This window comes from Amblyraja radiata, chromosome 2 (genome assembly GCF_010909765.2).
Source record: "Amblyraja radiata isolate CabotCenter1 chromosome 2, sAmbRad1.1.pri, whole genome shotgun sequence".
NCBI lineage: Eukaryota > Metazoa > Chordata > Chondrichthyes > Rajiformes > Rajidae > Amblyraja > Amblyraja radiata.
This window is the reverse complement of record NC_045957.1, coordinates 139,296,675-139,313,535: the sequence shown is the minus strand read 5'-3', so window position 1 is coordinate 139,313,535 and position 16,861 is coordinate 139,296,675. Positions and strand designations below refer to the sequence as shown.

Genomic DNA, 16,861 nt, shown 5'->3' with positions numbered 1-16,861 from the left:
GCAGTCTGAGCAAGGAGAAATATACCAGGAGATGCAATTCCCATGTAGAAATAATAAGATGATTTAAAATCAGTTACAATGATTATGATGCTTTTCTGGTTCAGCTGTATGCTTAAAATTGTGCTCACTTTTAGGCAGTAATGTCTGAAATAAGATATGCCGAGGACTGAGATGGGGGATGAGGTAATACTTTTCCACCCAGAGAGTTGTGAATCTGGAAAATTCTCTGCCACAGAAGGCAGTGGAGGCCAATTCGCTAGATGTTTTCAAGAGAGTTAGATATAGCGCTTGAGGCTCACTGAATCAAGGGATGTGGGGAGAAAGCAGGAATGGGGTACTAATTTTGGGTGATCAGCTGTTGGCTCAAAGGGCTGAATGGCTTACTCCATCTATTTTCCATGGTCTCCACCTACTCCACAGTCAAAAAGGCACAACAGAGGATGTACTTCCTGCGGCAGCTGAGGAAGCACAATCTGCCACAGGCAATGATGGTCCAATTCTATATGGCCATCGTAGAGTCTGTTCTCGCCTTCTCCATCATGGTCTGGTTTGGCTCGGCCACCAAGCTCGACACCTGGAGGCTGCAGCGAATCGTCCGATCAGCAGAGAAGATTATTGGCTGCAACCTTCCCTCCATTGATGAACTGTACACTGCAAGGGTCAGGAAGCGTGCGGGCAAGATCATCTCTGACCCCTCTCACCCTGGCCACAAACTCTTTGAATCACTTCCCTCTGGAAGGCGACTCCGGACTGTCAAAGCTGCCACAGCCAGACATAAAAACAGTTTTTATCCACGAGTAGTTGCTCTACTCAACAGCCAAAAATCTGTAGCCTCCCTTTGATCTGGTATTTTGTTGGTTCACCTGCTTGATCAATGGTGTTTTATCATTAATGTTTTATTATTAATGTTTAGTGTTTTCTGAGTCATTTGTAACTGTCACCGTGTCATGTTGTTACTTGTGGGCGGAGCACCAAGGCAAATTCCTTGTATGTGAATACTTGGCCAACAAACTTACTCACTATGCACTCCCTCAATAGCAAGAATGTCCTTCCTCTAATTAGGGGACCAAAACCGTACACAATACTCCACGTGTGGTCTCACTTGGGCTCTGTACAACTGCAGAAGGACCTCTTTGTTCCAATATTCGATTCCTCTTGTTATAAAGGCAATCATGCCATTCGCTTTCTTCACTGCCTGCTGCACCTGCATGCTTACTTTCATAGACTGATGTACAAGGTCTACCAGATCCTGTTGTACTTCCCCTTTTCCCAACTTGACGCCATTTAGATAGTAATCTGCCTTCCTAACAAGAGGAATCGTATATAGGAACAAAGAGGTCCTTCTGCCGTTGTACAGAGCCCTCGTGAGACCACACCTGGAGTATTGTGTACAGTTTTGGTCCCCTAATTTGAGGAAGGACATTCTTGATATTGAGGGAGTGCAGCGTAGGTTTACAAGGTTAATTCCCGGGATGGCGGGACTGTCATATGCTGAGAGAATAGAGCAGCTGGGCTTGTACACTCTGGAGTTTAGAAGGATGAGAGTGGATCTCATTGAAACATATAAGATTGTTAAGGGTTTGGACACGCTAGAGGCAGGAAACATGTTCCCGATGTTGGGAACCAGGGGCCACTGTTTAAGAATAAGGAGTAAGCCATTTAGAACGGAGACGAGGAAGCACTTTTTCTCACAGAGAGTGATGAGTCTGTGGAATTATCTGCCTCAGAGGGCAGTGGAGGACGGTTCTCTGGATCCTTTCAAGAGAGAGCTAGATAGGGCTCTTCAAAATAGCGGAGTCGGGGGATATGGGGAGAAGGCAGGAACGGGGTACTGATTGGGGATGATCAGCCATGATCACATTGAATGGCGGTGCTGGCTCGAAGAGCCGAATGGTCTACTCCTGCACCTATTGTCTATTGAATGGACTGGACAAAGGAACTTTCTGCAATAAGGTATTGACCAAAACCTCTCTCCCACGTTCCCTTTGTCGTATCAATCAGTTTGCTCTCTATGGCTTCTACCTGTCATCTGTACAAGGACAATGACACTTCATTCACCAGCCTCCCAATTGCTCTTCCCATTCTGCTGGGAAGATGATGGGAGGGAGTAGATATTGTGTGTGCCTGTTACCAGTTGTCACCTTGGGGTTTAATAACAGGTTAGCCTGATAAACTTTCTACTGGGAGAAAGTTGTTCATTGATTAGCGACCAGAAACACTATATAGCAACAGTTATTTGACCAGAATCTATCTTTCATGCCTGCTATATACTGCAGTACCAGATGGTGCCTGAGTGTGGCGACTTTGTGGCTGGTCCCAGATGAGGATCTGTGGACGGCTTGATTGTATACATGTATAGTCTTTGACTGGATATGCATGCAAACAAAAGCTTTTAATTGTACCTTGGTACAAGTGACAATAATAAACTAAACTAAACCTTGCCTGGATCAAGGGAATTAAAGCAAGCCGCCTGATTTGACCAGTTTTCAGTGGTTGTCATGGGAAGGTCTCTCAACGGAAACGAGCAGATCACTGAGAAATTTTAAAGCAGAATATATAATCTTGTCATCACAAAGTTTAAGCAAATAGCATGGATACAATAAATGGAAGCTAGGCAAACACCCGAGGGTGAAAAGTATTGGGCATATTAAGCCTTCAATAAACACTTGAGCTCACAATGGATGTGTGCTGATTGTCAAATGTATGTGGTCTTCGGGGCAACTCGTAGGAAGGAACAGTTCCTTTCTCTGGCAGCTGAAGGGGTGCAGTGAATCCAGGTTCACAAATTGAGTGGAACAAGGTAAAGGACGGAGGGCACTGTGTTAAGGGAAAGAGAAGGGCTCAACAAAATCTCTTCCGGAGCAAATAAGACAAAATGCTTGAACCCAGTGGGTCGGGCAGCGTCTGTGGAAGGAATGGACCCGATATTTCGTGTTGGCATCTTTTTTCAGACCGATGGATTAGGGGGTGGAAAGCTGCGAAAGATTGCACAGGGAATTGCATCCGGTACTCCTGATATGGCCTTGCCTGCATCGGCTATGCCAGGTGAATGTTTTGCTGAGCACTTGCATTCTGTCCACCAGTCTGCTGTAGCTCTTGGTTATTAGCCACTCCAATATTGACAGTTCTGTCAATGGCTGCCTCCACTGTCAGTGATACCACATATCAGCACTTTGTATTGCATTTGGGTAACCCAACAGTATGAACTCTGCATTCTCTAATTTCAAGTGCTAACTCCTCTCCACCACCCCCCCCCCCCCACCCCATCCGCCCCCCCCCCCCCTCCCCACCCCACCCCCCCCCCCCCCCCCTCCCCACCCCCGCCCCAAAGAAACCCTAGTGTGCACACTTCTTCCACCACCCTGGTCAACCTGTTCATTTCCCCTCTTCTGAACATTTGTCTTTCTCCTTCTCATCCCCATTTCCCTTTTAGCCTCTTCTCTCTCCTTTTCCCGGCTCCTTCCTCTTCCATCTGTATCACCTCCCTTGCTTTACATTACACTTGCCTTTCCATATCTGTTATCCCTTTGCTTCTTTAACCTCTAGCTATTGTCACTATCTCCACCCGTCTTCCAATCGCCCCCCTTGCCTGTCTCCACCTACCATTTGGCAGTTTGCCCCATACTCCTCTTTTCCAGCTTTCGACCCCCTCACCCTCACATTCCATCAGCTTGGATAAAGGTCCCAAACCTCCGTCCGTTCCCTCCACAGATGCTACCCGACCCACTGAGTTCCTCCAATTTGTTTAGCTTAATATTTCGGTATCTACAGTCTCTTGTGGTTCAATTGAAATATCCTTTAAATGATGCCTATTTTGGAGTTCTCGCCTACACACGAGAAAATAGATCGAGTAAACGCACAGTCTCTTGCCCAGAGTAGGGGAATTGAAAATCAGAGGACATAGGTTCAAGGTGAAGGGGGAAATATTTAATGGAAACCTGAGGGGTGACTTTCTCTGACATTCTCTAAGTTTCTCAGACAGTGAGTGGTGAGTGTATGGACTGAGCTGCTGGAGGAGGCAGTTGAGGCAGGTACTATGGCAATGTTTAAGAAAGATTTGGACAGGTACATGGATAGGACAGTTTTAAAGGGATAAGGGCCAAATGCAGGCTGATGGTAAATGTTGGTCGGTGTGGGAAAGGTTTGGCCGAACGGCCTGTTTCCACACTGACTCTGACACGAGTACGGTTCAACTCTTCCGCAAATAAACTTCACTTCACTTGCGTGCATTCCCAGTACCACTAGATGGTGCCTGTAGTATGGGTAGCTGGCATTTCGATCCTAATCATTCCGGTAACTTGCTGGGGTTGCAGCAGGTTGGAGGAAGAAGCGGCAATACGTCTACCCATTCCATTCCTCTTCAGTTTCCTAAACTGGGATCTATTGACACTCCACTGGTAACTGTCGCCTACACGCACTCGAATGGTGCTTAAACACAATAATATATTAGCAGCCTTGAAAGCTTTAGTCCCTAGACCATAGTATAAACTTTACATTCAAAACGCGCTATGAAATATTGAATATTTAAACTTGAATGGTAAATTCACGGTAACTGTGATAACTGCAATATGTGTTCCTGAAACACTTTCAATCCAATTACACCTGCTGAATAATTTTTTCATAAACCCGTTCTGTCGATTATTTGATGCAGAGTTAAAATAAAACTTGTTGGATGAGAGACGAGAGAAACTGCAGATGCTGGAATTGGGTTATTTTCAGCATTTTGATTGTTAGAATAAATTAAATTCGGGTGCTGAAGTAGCAGCAACGACGAAAGGCAAACTAGCATTAGTAAGTGAGGATCCGGAGAGATGGCTGATCGTCTGAAATCAGTAAATCAGTTCCTGCTTTTTCCCCCCACATCCCTTGATTCATTCAGCCTCAAGAGCTAGATGTAACTCCCTCTTGAAGAATGATTGACTGCGAATGGTTCCGTGCAGACGCTCTAGCCGTGGCTGGCAACCTCTGAGCTACAGTCTCCTGAGACTCGCAGAGTTGAACAGCTGGGGGGCGCTGGGTGGCCGGTGCTCTCGCTCGGACTGGTGGCGCGGAAGCCGCTCGCTGTCTGCTCTCCTGCGGAGAAGGGCTGATGGATGGATTGATGGAAGGAAGGAGGGGGGAGTTCCTCGTCGTTCTCTAGCCAGTGTCGGGATTAGCCGAATTCCAGCGGCTGCGGCAGGAGCCGAGTGAGTGACCGTTCTGCCAAGCCCTGGCTGGGCTGAGCCGAGCGGGCTAATCCCCAGCACGGAACCAGGCGGCTCACTCATCTCTCTCTTTCCCCTTCACCACCCCACCCCCTTTTCTTTAAAACATTTCTGCCTCTGTTTATGGACCGGCCATGGCCACCTTGGTCTGCAGGGTCCAGTTCCTCGATGACACCGATCCGTTCAATAGCACCAACTTCCCGGAGCCCACCCGCCCCCCGCTCTACACTTTCCGACTGGACATCTCGCTTATCAATCAGATCGCGGGGCTGCACCGACTTCTCCAGGCGCCGCACAAGGTGAGCGAGCCGGCGGGGGTGGGAGCCACGGCTGGCGCTAGGTGGTCGGGGCTTTACCTGCCTTGTGTTACTGGGAGAGGGTGTGTGTGTGTGCCCGTTTAGTGGCGTCCTGCATATTGGAATTATCCTCACTGCAGTCAATTTGTGCACTTTATTTCCCCGGGCAGATAAATAAGCGATTGAAGGGGGTGTCTGTGCCCCGCTGCCCCTGAGAGCGAGTGCAGTTCTTGATTAGTGTGTGTGGCGTGTGCGATTTTTGAATTCAGTCAAGGGATGTCAACGTGATTTTTATTTGTGTTTGGTGTTGTCCCAGAGAGTAATTGATTTCGGGCTGGGGTGGGTGATAAGTGCATTGAGCAGCCGGTAATGCTCGCCGTGAAGAGCGGGGAGATGGTGTTATATGGGCTGCGGCTTGGTGCAGAGCTCGGAGCGGGGCCACCGCAGTGCGGGATCCCGTCTGCGGCGCTCAGAGGGTCGGATGCGCCGGTCTGTCCCACCTAGGGTTGACTGGGCTCCTGGCGGGCGGGCGGGCTGGGTGAAGGGCAACGAGGCAAACATTACCACGGCTGCCTGCTGCTAAGCATGGACTGACCCACCGGCCGGCTCTGCAGTGGGCTCGAAGCGGAGGAGGAAGCGTTTGCACGACCCGCAGTAAAGACTGGCGCTTCCTCCCATCAATTCGCGGTGGTCCCAGTGACCAAATGCCCTACTGTATGTCTGGACACTTAATCCCACCACCTCCACCCCAACCACTCCTTCCTCCTAACTCTGGCTTGCACTCAACGTGTTTCGCGACCGGGGTTGTCCCTCGCAACGTTAAGATAATTAAAACCTTAATCCACTTTCTGGGCGAATGTCCCATCCCATGCTCCTGTTCCGGGGGCGGAGAGTATCTCTCCCCTCCCCTAAATTGGTGGCGGGGGCGTGGACCCTTGAGATTGGGAAGTGTTCGGTTTTTCCCTTGCAATTGCATTCTTTGCCGGCACTTTTCGCTCTGCCTTTCGTTTTATCTAAAGGGTATTCACTATTGAGTTTGAAGAAAGGTCCCAACCCGAAACATCACCTGCCCATTCCCCTCCCCGTTCCTCCAGCACTTTGTATTTTTTGCTCTATCAAGTCGTTGAGTAGCTGCAGCTCGGCAATCTCCAGACACGGCTCCAAGCAGCGACCGGTGCCTCATTTCCAATGCGGACTTTGCTCCGAAGCTGCTTGGTCACGGTGTGAACAAGTGCATTCCTCGCTGCAAGGAACAAAGGAGGCGTGTATTACTAACGTGTATTGCCATTTGTTTTGCAAACCTGCCTATACTAACCAGCAAAACAGTATTGGGGGAACTCAATGGGTCAGGCATCATCTCTGGGGAGGGAAATGAATAGACCCGAAACATCCCCTATCCATTCCATCCACAGATGCTGTCTGACCCTCAGAATTCTTCCAGCACTCTGTTTTGCTCAAGATTTTAGCATCTGCAGTTTCTTGTGCAGCCTTAACAACCAATCACACTTGTGTGAGCGCTAACTGAAGAAACACATTGGCGCTGCCATTTGACTTGTATTTTTATTATTGTCACGTGTACCGTAGTACAGTGAAACGCATTTTTGTTTCAGTCTAGGAAATTACTATTCATGATTACAATCAAGTAGTCCACAGTGTACAGATGATACAGGATAAAGTGTATCCTGCATTGCAAGAGGACTCTTCATTTGGTGCAAGATAACGACAGTTCAAAGGTCTCCTATGAGGTAGATGGGACGTCAGGACGTCTCTCCAGCTGTCCTGCATTCTGTCTGGGTTTCCTGATAACAGCTGGGATGCAACCGAGCCTGAATCGGAAGGTGTGCATTTTCAAACTTCTTGCTTGAATGGAGAGGGGAGAAGAGGGTGAGACTGGTCGTTGAAATGCCCCAACCTGCCTGGAATCACAGGGATATATGGTTGGATTGTGATTAGTCCAGGTCGAGGAAGTTTGGGATTGCTGTTGTGAAGTGGAAGATTTGCCGATTCGGGTCCCCTTAAGCTGACGAAGGCAGGGGAGATGGGGAAGTCATCAAACGACTGCTTGATAGCCTGTGAAACCAATTGCAAGAATTGTAGTAACATGAAAGGCCATAATTTTGTGTGTTCACTCCAAATGGTGGAGAAGCCAGAAAATGATAATTGTTCCATTTTTTAAAGAAATGGCTGTTTGGCTATAGTATTGGTTCATAGCTTTAGTTTATTTGGCGATATAGTGCAGAGACGGACTCTCTGTCCTACCGTGTCTGTGCCGACCAGCGATCCCGGTACACTAGCACTATCCTACACACTAGGGGTAATTTACAATCCTTACCAATTAACCTCCAATCTTTGGAATGTGGGAGGAAACGGGAGCTCCGGAGAAAACTCACACAGTTATGCCCCTGTCCCACTTAGGTAATTTTTTTAGGCGACTGCAGGCAACTAGGCTGTCACCACATGGTCGCAGGGGGTGTCGTCTGCATGGTTGTGAGTCATCTCCTCAGTCGCCAAAAGAATCGTAGCGTTTTTCTGGTCGCCGCTGGATTTTGAAACTTTTTGCCGACTGTTGGCTTGACGCAAATGAGCGTAGCTTGACTTCTCCTGGCATAGGTGGTGTCGTAGGTTGTCGCCAGGATGGCGTAGGTTGTCACCGGTGATGACTTTGGTGAATTCCATTGGCGACTACCGAAGTCGACCAGAGACTGAATTATCTTACCTTGTCATAGCTTGTGGCAGGTGGATGTCCTAATGGGTCGCCGGTTGTCGGTAGCTTGCCATAGCTAGACGTCGACTAGGTGGTAGATTGTTGTAAACTTTGTCGTAGACATTGTTGTAGGGGGGTCAAGACGCTGGTTTTTCGGCGACTTGCTACGACTATGACGGCTGCCGGCAGTCGCTGAAAAAAATCACCTAAGTGGGATAGGCCCATTACGTGAAGGACGTACAAATTTCGTACAGACATCACCTGCAGTCAGCATTGAACCCGTGTCCCTGGCACTGTAAGGCAGCAACTCCACTGCTGCACCACTCTGCTGCCCAGAATACCTTTTTTATTTCAGTTTTCTGGTTCAATGGGGTTTGTGTATTGAAATCTGTTCAATCACCATGTAGATACAAAAATCTGGAGTAACTCAGCAGGTCAGACAGCATCTCTGGAGAAAAGGAATAGATGACGTTTCGGGTCGAGACCCTTCTTCAGACCCTATTTCCTTTCTCCAGACCCGCTGAGTTATTACAGCGATTTGCCTATATTCAGTTTAAACCATCCTCCACATTCAATTGCTATGCATTACGAGGAATGGTGTTATAATGCATTAAGGGGCACTTGAAGTTTTACCAGATGCTGCATGCACCAAATAAAGAAGTGCCAGCTGTCAATGTTGGTTTGCAATTAACTGAACGAGTGGAATAAATATTTTAACTGTGTTTGCGTTATGTTATGCTGAATGTTGAAATGTGTATTGCGAAGCTTGGATTGTTCATTTGGTGAAGATAGTTGACAGTAATATAGCATGACAGTAATATAACAAAGCCTGATTTGATGAACTTGCACATTAATAAATAATACATAAACTGCCATGGTAATGGAGCATTATGTTAGTCTTTGTGTAAGGAAGAACTGCAGATGCTGGACTAAATCGAAGGTAGACACGAAATGCTGGAGTAACTCGGCGTTAGTTTTGTCAGACTGTTCTAGACATGCATTTGTCACATTGGATGCAGTCCAATCTATGGATTTGAAGAGCTAAATATGGCTCTTACAAATCACCCAGCAATGCATTGCATAAAGGTGCGGAGATTTTGGCAGCACTGTGCAAATGTAAACAGCATTAACTTGTTGATATGCCCTCCTGCTCCCTTTGTTGCTTATATTCATTTTTGATTGGGCTGAAATAAGATCAGAGAATGTTGGAAACACTTGGCAGGTTAGGCACAATCTCTGGCGAAAGGAACACTTAATGTTTTGGGTCAAATGTCTAACTTTGTCACCCCCACCCTCTCTCATTGAGACATATTTCTTTATGCCACTTAGTAAAGTGATGAAGGGTCATGATACAATCAAACAATAAAGGAAATCTATTCTAAAGTGAAGTATTTTTAAAATATAAAGTGCGTGTTGTGATGTTCAATAACAGGACCATGATATCGTGCTCGCATGAATTGCTCAAAGTGCATTAAACATACAGCATGGAAATAGTCCCCGGGTTCGATCCCGACTACGGGTGCTGTCTGTACGGAGTTTGTACGTTCTCCCCGTGACCTGCATGGGTTTTCTCCGAGATCTGGTGTACAATTTTGGTCGCCTAATTATAGGAAGGATGTCAACAAAATAGAGAGAGTACAGAGGAGATTTACTAGAATGTTGCCTGGGTTTCAGCAACTAAGTTACAGAGAAAGGTTGAACAAGTTAGGGCTTCATTCTTTGGAGCGCAGAAGGTTAAGGGGGGACTTGATAGAGGTTTTTAAAATGATGAGAGGGATAGACAGAGTTGACGTGGAAAAGCTTTTCCCACTGAGAGTAGGGAAGATTCAAACAAGGGGACATGACTTGAGAATTAAGGGACTGAAGTTTAGGGGTAACATGAGGGGGAACTTCTTTACTCAGAGAGTGGTAGCTGTGTGGAATGAGCTTCCAGTGAAGGTGGTGGAGGCAGGTTCGTTTTTATCATTTAAAAATAAATTGGATAGTTATATGGATGGGAAAGGAATGGAGGGTTATGGTCTGAGCGCAGGTATATGGGACTAGGGGAGATTATGTGTTCGGCACGGACTAGAAGGGTCGAGATGGCCTGTTTCCGTGCTGTAATTGTTATATGGTTATATGGTTATCTTCGGTTTCCTCCCACACTCCAAAGACGTACAGGTTTGTAGGTTAATTGGCTTGGTAAATGTTAAAATTGTCCCTAGTGGGTGTAGGATAGTGTTAATATGTGGGGATCGCCAGTCGGCACAGACCCGGCGGGCCGAAGGGTCTGTTTCAGCTCTATCTCCAAACTAAACTGAACCCAACTTGCCCAGGCCAACCGAGATGCCCCATCTACACTAATCCCACCTGCCTGCATTTGACCCATAATGCTTTAAAACCTTTCCTATCCATGTACCTGTCCAAATGTATTTTAAATGTTGTTACAGTACCTGCCTAAACTATCACCTGGGACAGTTTGTTTCATATTCCCATCAACCTCTGAATGGAAAAAGTTGTCTCGAGATTTCTACGCAATCTTTCTCTCGCCTTAAACCTTGGTCCTCTGGTTCATTGTTCCCTACTCTAGGGAAAAGACTCTGGGCGAGTACCTTATCTATACCCCTCATTATCTTGTACATCTCTCAGATCACTCCTTGTCCTACTGTGCTCCAAGGAATACAGTCCTAGCCTGCCCAACCTCTCCGTTTAGCTCAGGCCCTCAAGTCTTGGCAACATCCTCATAAATCTACTTTCCACCTTGGCAGCAACTCTTCTATAGCTGGGTAATTAAAACTGAACATAATATTTCAAATGCATTCTCACCAACGTCTCAAGCAACTGCAACATAACATCCCAACTTCAATAATCCATAGGGTGCAGCAGCATCTATGGAGCGAAGGAAATAGGTGACGTTTCGGGCCGAAACCCTTCTTCAGACTGAAGGGTTTCGGCCCGAAACGTCACCTATTTCCTTCGCTCCATAGATGCTGCTGCACCCGCTGAGTTTCTCCAGCATTTTTGTGTACCGTCGATCTTCCAGCATCTGCAGTTCCTTCTTGAACATTCTATAATCCATATCCTGACTGATGAAGGCCAATATAACGAAAACTATCTATTTGTGGTGCTATTTTCAGGTAACTATGTTCTTACACTCCCCGATCCTACTCTGCAGCACTCCCCAGAGCCTGGCCCTGTGAAGACCCTGCCCTGGTTTACCTTTCCAAATTGTAGCTTTTTACCCGTAGCTTTTTCAACTACCTTCACCAACCTACTTGCGTATGATATAACCATATAACCATATAACAATTACAGCACAGAAACAGGCCATCTCGGCTCTACAAGTCCGTGCCGAACAACTTTTTTCCCTTAGTCCCACCTGCCTGCACTCGGACCATAACCCTCCATTCCCTTCTCATCCATATGCCTATCCAATTTATTTTTAAATGATACCAACGAACCTGCCGCCACCACTCATTCCACACCGCTACCACTCTCTGAGTAAAGAAGTTCCCCCTCATGTTACCCCTAAACTTCTGTCCCTTAATTCTGAAGTCATGTCCTCTTGTTTGAATCTTCCCTATTCTCAAAGGGAAAAGCTGATCCACATCAACTCTGTCTATTCCTCTCATCACTTTAAAGACCTCTATCAAGTCCCCCCTTAACCTTCTGCGCTCCAGAGAATAAAGACCTAACTTATTCAACCTATCTCTGTAACTTAGTTGTTGAAACCCAGGCAACATTCTAGTAAATCTCCTCTGTACTCTCTCTATTTTGTTGACATCCTTCCTATAATTGGGCGACCAAAATTGTACACCATACTCCAGATTTGGTCTCACCAATGCCTTGTACAATTTTAACATTACATCCCAGCTTCTATACTCAATGCTCTGATTTATAAAGGCTAGCATACCAAAAGCTTTCTTTACCACCCTATCTATATGAGATTCCACCTTCAAGGAACTATGCACGGTTATTCCCAGATCCCTCTGTTCAACTGTATTCTTCAATTCCCTACCATTTACCATGATACCATGATCACGATCCTGTTGTAATTTTGATAACTATCTGTGACAATATCCATTTTAGTGTCACCGGCTAATCATGCCTTCAACTTTCTCGTTCAATCCGTTGATATCATACAATGGGTCCAGAACCCATTCCTGAGGTACACCACTTGTCCTGGCCTCCATTCTGAAACCTACCTACTTACCAACACCCTCTGCTTCCTCAGTGTACAGTTACAGGATAAAGGGAAAAGAGTTTTTGTACAAGATAAAGTCAGAGTAAAGTTAATCTGAGAGTCTCCAATGAGGTAGATGGTGGGTCAGAACTGCACTCTAGTTGGTAAGAGAATGGTACAGTAGCCTGATAACATCTGTGAAGAAGCTGTCCTTGAATCTGTGGTTTGACACTTCTGTACCTGTTACCTAGGGTTGTCTACTGTCCTGTATTACTTGGGACATCCTGTATATTGGGCTAAATTGGTTTGTCCCATATTTGACTGCTACTACTCGGGTCGAGGGGACTGTCGTGTCGGAACGCAGTGTCCGGCCCCGCCTCACCCGTCCCAACGTAGTGCAGCCCATGGAGTGCAGCAGCAGTGCCTCGCCCGTGGCCCCGTCAGTCGGCAGCCCGACCAGCTGTCCGACATTGGGCCTTCGCTTATGGCCGATCATTGGTTCATGAGTTGGACGGGGTGCCGGACTTTGGGCGCGACGTCGTGCGGGCCAAAACTCCTCAACTGGCCTGCCAGCTGGGCTTTGTGTGCAGTCCAGCACCCGGGCCAACTCATCATTCACCCAGCCACGGCCGAGTCGGTCAACGAATTGCCGTCGGGAATTTGTCCCTTATTTTGATCTTTTGTCCCTCATTTGGGAGTGAGAAAGTTGGCAACCCTGCTCTTACCTGAGGGGAGAAGGAGTAGCTGGGGTAAGACTTATTCCTTGATTATGCTGGTGGCCTGCTTGGGCAGTGTGAACTGTTGCTGGAGTCCATAGAAGTGAGTTTGGTTTGTGTGATGGTCTGGGCTATGTTCACAACTCTCTGCAATTCCGTGTGGTCTTGGATGGAGCTGTTCCTGAACCATGCTGTGGTGCTGGGATGTCAGGACTTTCAGGATGTCACCAGACTGATTCCTGGGATGTCAGGACTTTCATATGAAGAAAGACTGGATAGACTCGGCTTGTACTCGCTAGAATTTAGAAGATTGAGGGGGGATCTTATAGAAACTTACAAAATTCTTAAGGGGTTGGACAGACTAGATGCAGGAAGATTGTTCCCGATGTTGGGGAAGTCCAGAACTAGGGGTCACAGTTTAAGGATAAGGGGGAAATCTTTTAGGACCGAGATGAGAAAAACACTATTCACACCGAGAGTGGTGAATCTCTGGAATTCTCTGCCACAGAAGGTAGTTGAGGCCAGTTCATTGGCTATATTTAAGAGTGAGTTAGATGTGGCACTTGTGGCTAAAGGGATCAGGGGGTATGGAGAGAAGGCAGGTACGGGATACTGAGTTGGATGATCAGCTATGATCACATTGAATGGCGGTGCTGGCTCGAAGGGCCGAATGGCCTACTCCTGCACCTATTTTCTATGTTTCTATGTGCTTCCTGAGGCTTTGTCATTTAAAAAAAAAAGTTGCTCTGGTTTTAGAAAGGATGGATTTTAGTTGTGATATGAGAGAATCCTTTGTTTTATTGTCCAGCACCAAGGTGCGAGCATCCTGACTGCTCGGTGCCAGACTTGACGATTGGAAACTGTCTTTGCATCTGGGGTTAGACAATAAATGCAGTTTTAGCAGCAACGTGGAAAAAGGATAATTTTTGTGGCTTGGCTGTTCTTTCATGTTAAGACAAACATTGACCTATGTCGGCATTCTCATTTTAATCTTGCAGCAATTTTGAATAACCACAACTAAAAACCATAGTCTTTCATGTGTGTTTTAGAATAGTTAAATGAACTCCTGCACATTTTCTCCATTCCCATCATACTCCCTCCCATTCCTGGTACCAAAGATGAATGTGCAGCCCCCACTTGTATTGCAAATGGAATATAATAAAGCTTATTGGTAATGCAGTCTAAAAATAGCATTTGTTGTTGCATTGTGGCCTAGTTCGGCAACTAGAATGCCCAGGAGTGAAAAGGTTGCAAAACTGGTGAACACGGCCTAGTCCATCTCGGGTTGTGATCTCTCCACCATGGGCACCAGCATCATCAGAGACCCACACTACCTTAGCCACACATTCATTTCGCCCCTGCTGTCGTGAAGGCACCGTAGCCTGAAAACTAACATTCAGGTTCAGGAACAGCTACTTCCCTCCAGCAATCAGGCTATGAAACGCTACAACCTTCAATAAGCTCTGAACTACATAGACCTGAGGGCATTGGTTTTGTCTTGTTGCACTATTGTTTTTTATGTGTGCTGGTGTGTCTTGACCCTTGACTACATCAGAGACTTCACTTTGTGCCTTTTTGGAATTTTCGTTTTACTAGTTTACATAGAACATAGAAACATAGAAAATAGGTGCAGGAATAGGCCATTCGGCCCTTTGAGCCTGCACTGCCATTCAATATGATCATGGCTGATCATCCAACTCAGTATCCCGTACCTGCCTTCTCTCCATACCCCCTGATCCCTTTAGCCACAAGGGCCACATCTAACTCCCTCTTAAATATAGCCAATTAACTGGCCTCAACTACCTTCTGTGGCAGAGAATTCCACAGATTCACCACTCTCTGTGTGAAAAATGTTTTTCTCATCTCGGTCCAAACGATTTCCCCCTTATCCTTAAACTGTGACCCCTTGTTCTGGACTTCCCCAACATCGGGAACAATCTTCCTGCATCTAGCCTGTCCAACCCCTTAAGAATTTTGTAAGTTTCTATAAGATCCCCCCTCAATCTTCTAAATTCAAGCGAGTACAAGCCGAGTCTATCCAGTCTTTCTTCATATGAAAGTCCTGACATCTCAGGAATCAGTCTGGTGAACCTTCTCTGTACTCCCTCTACGGCAAGAATGTCTTTCCTCAGATTAGGAGACCAAAACTGTACGCAATACTCCAGGTGTGGTCTCATCAAGACCCTGAACAACTGCAGTAGAACCTCCCTGCTCCTATACTCAAATCCTTTTGCTATGAATGCTAACATACCATTCACTTTCTTCACTGCCTGCTGCACCTGCATGCCTACTTTCAATGACTGGTGTACCATGACACCCAGGTCTCGTTGTATCTCCCCTTTTCCTAATCGGCCACCATTCAGATAATAGTCTACTTTCCTGTTTTTGCCACCAAAGTGGATAACCTCACAGGATTAGTGGGTTTGAATGATACCTTCCCAATTTCTGGTTAGATAGTGGGAGATGTGTGGTGGCAAAGCAGTTGTTGCCAATGTCCAAGTTTGATTTTGACTTCTATGTGCAGTTTACATGTTCTTCATGTGACCGTATGGTATTCCTCTGAATGGTCATAGGTGTCCATGCTGACCATGATGCCCCAACTATACTAGTCCCAATGACCCACTGTCCAAATGTATTCTTAAATGTTGGTATAGTATGACATGTTTTTATGTGAAGCACTTTGAGTCTGCCTCGTGTATGAAATGTGCTATATAAATAAAGTTGCCTTGCCTTGCCTTGCCTAGTATCTCCCTCAACCACCCTCTCTGGCAGCTTGTTCTCTATACCCACCACTGTCTGCATGTAAAAGTTGCCCCTCTGGTTCCTATCTTTCCTCTTACCAAAAACTGATGTTCCCTGGTTCTTGATGACACTACTTGCTGTGAGTGTGCATTTACCCTATTTATTTCCACTCGATCAGATTCTTAAGGCAAAATCTGCCACATACAAAACCATGCTGACTATCCCAAAGCAGCCCATCTATCCAAATGCATACATACTGTATCTTCAGAATACTCTCCAGTACCTCACCTACCAAAGATGTTAGGATCACTGGCCTATAGTTCCCAGCCTCTTCCTTGCAGCCATTTTAAATAGATGCACATTAGCCACTCTCCAATCTGCCAGCAACTTGGACCTGGTTTGGGTCTTCCTCTCTGGGCATTTGCAAATAATTCAGGTTTCTATTCAAAAGCTGTGTTGCTTGGTGTAGCCCATATTTGGGGGTTGAAAGTGCTGTTCTTTTAATGAAGCGCTGCTGTGAAATAACTTCATTTTGTTCAGTTTGACTCAAGGTGATGTCAAGGTGCTTCATTTGTTGCAATCCTCCCTATTCAGATGTGATAGTGCTGTGTAAGATGGGCATATGGATATGTATGGAAAAGAGGGATATGATAATGTGCAGGCAGATGAGATTAGTTTATCTTGGCATCATGTTGGACATGGACCTTGTGATCTGAAGGGGGCTGTACCTTATGCCCCTGTCCCACTTAGGAAACCTGAACGGAAACCTCTGTAGACTTTGCGCCCCACCCAAGGTTTCCGTGCGGTTCCCGGAGGTTTTTGTCAGTCTCCCTACCTGCTTCCACTATCTGCAACCTCCGGCAACCACCTGCAACCTCCGGGAACCGCACAGAAACCTTGGGTGGGGCGCAAAGTCTCCAGAGGTTTCCGTTCAGGTTTCCTAAGTGGGACAGGGTTACTGTGTTTAGGAAGGATCTTCAGGTTCTGGGTTAGTTTATTGTCATGGATACAGTGAAAAGCTTTTATTACATGCTAAC

The 16,861-nt window shown here is 46.4% G+C and overlaps 1 protein-coding gene across 17 annotated transcripts in view; it reads left to right on the top strand.

Moving 5' to 3' along the window:
* The first annotated feature begins 4,932 nt into the window (after window positions 1-4,932).
* fhod3 (formin homology 2 domain containing 3) overlaps window positions 4,933-16,861 on the top strand; it is a 637,022-nt gene continuing 625,093 nt past the window's right edge. For 5 of the 17 annotated variants that reach the window (XM_033016413.1, XM_033016423.1, XM_033016419.1 and 2 more), the window contains exon 1: window positions 4,937-5,503. In XM_033016413.1, coding sequence (XP_032872304.1) covers window positions 5,339-5,503 — 165 coding nt within the window. In that variant the 5' untranslated portion in view covers window positions 4,937-5,338. Of the gene's footprint in view, window positions 5,504-16,861 lie in introns of all 17 variants that reach the window. The other 12 variants (XM_033016409.1, XM_033016394.1, XM_033016455.1 and 9 more) reach the window with 10 other exon arrangements.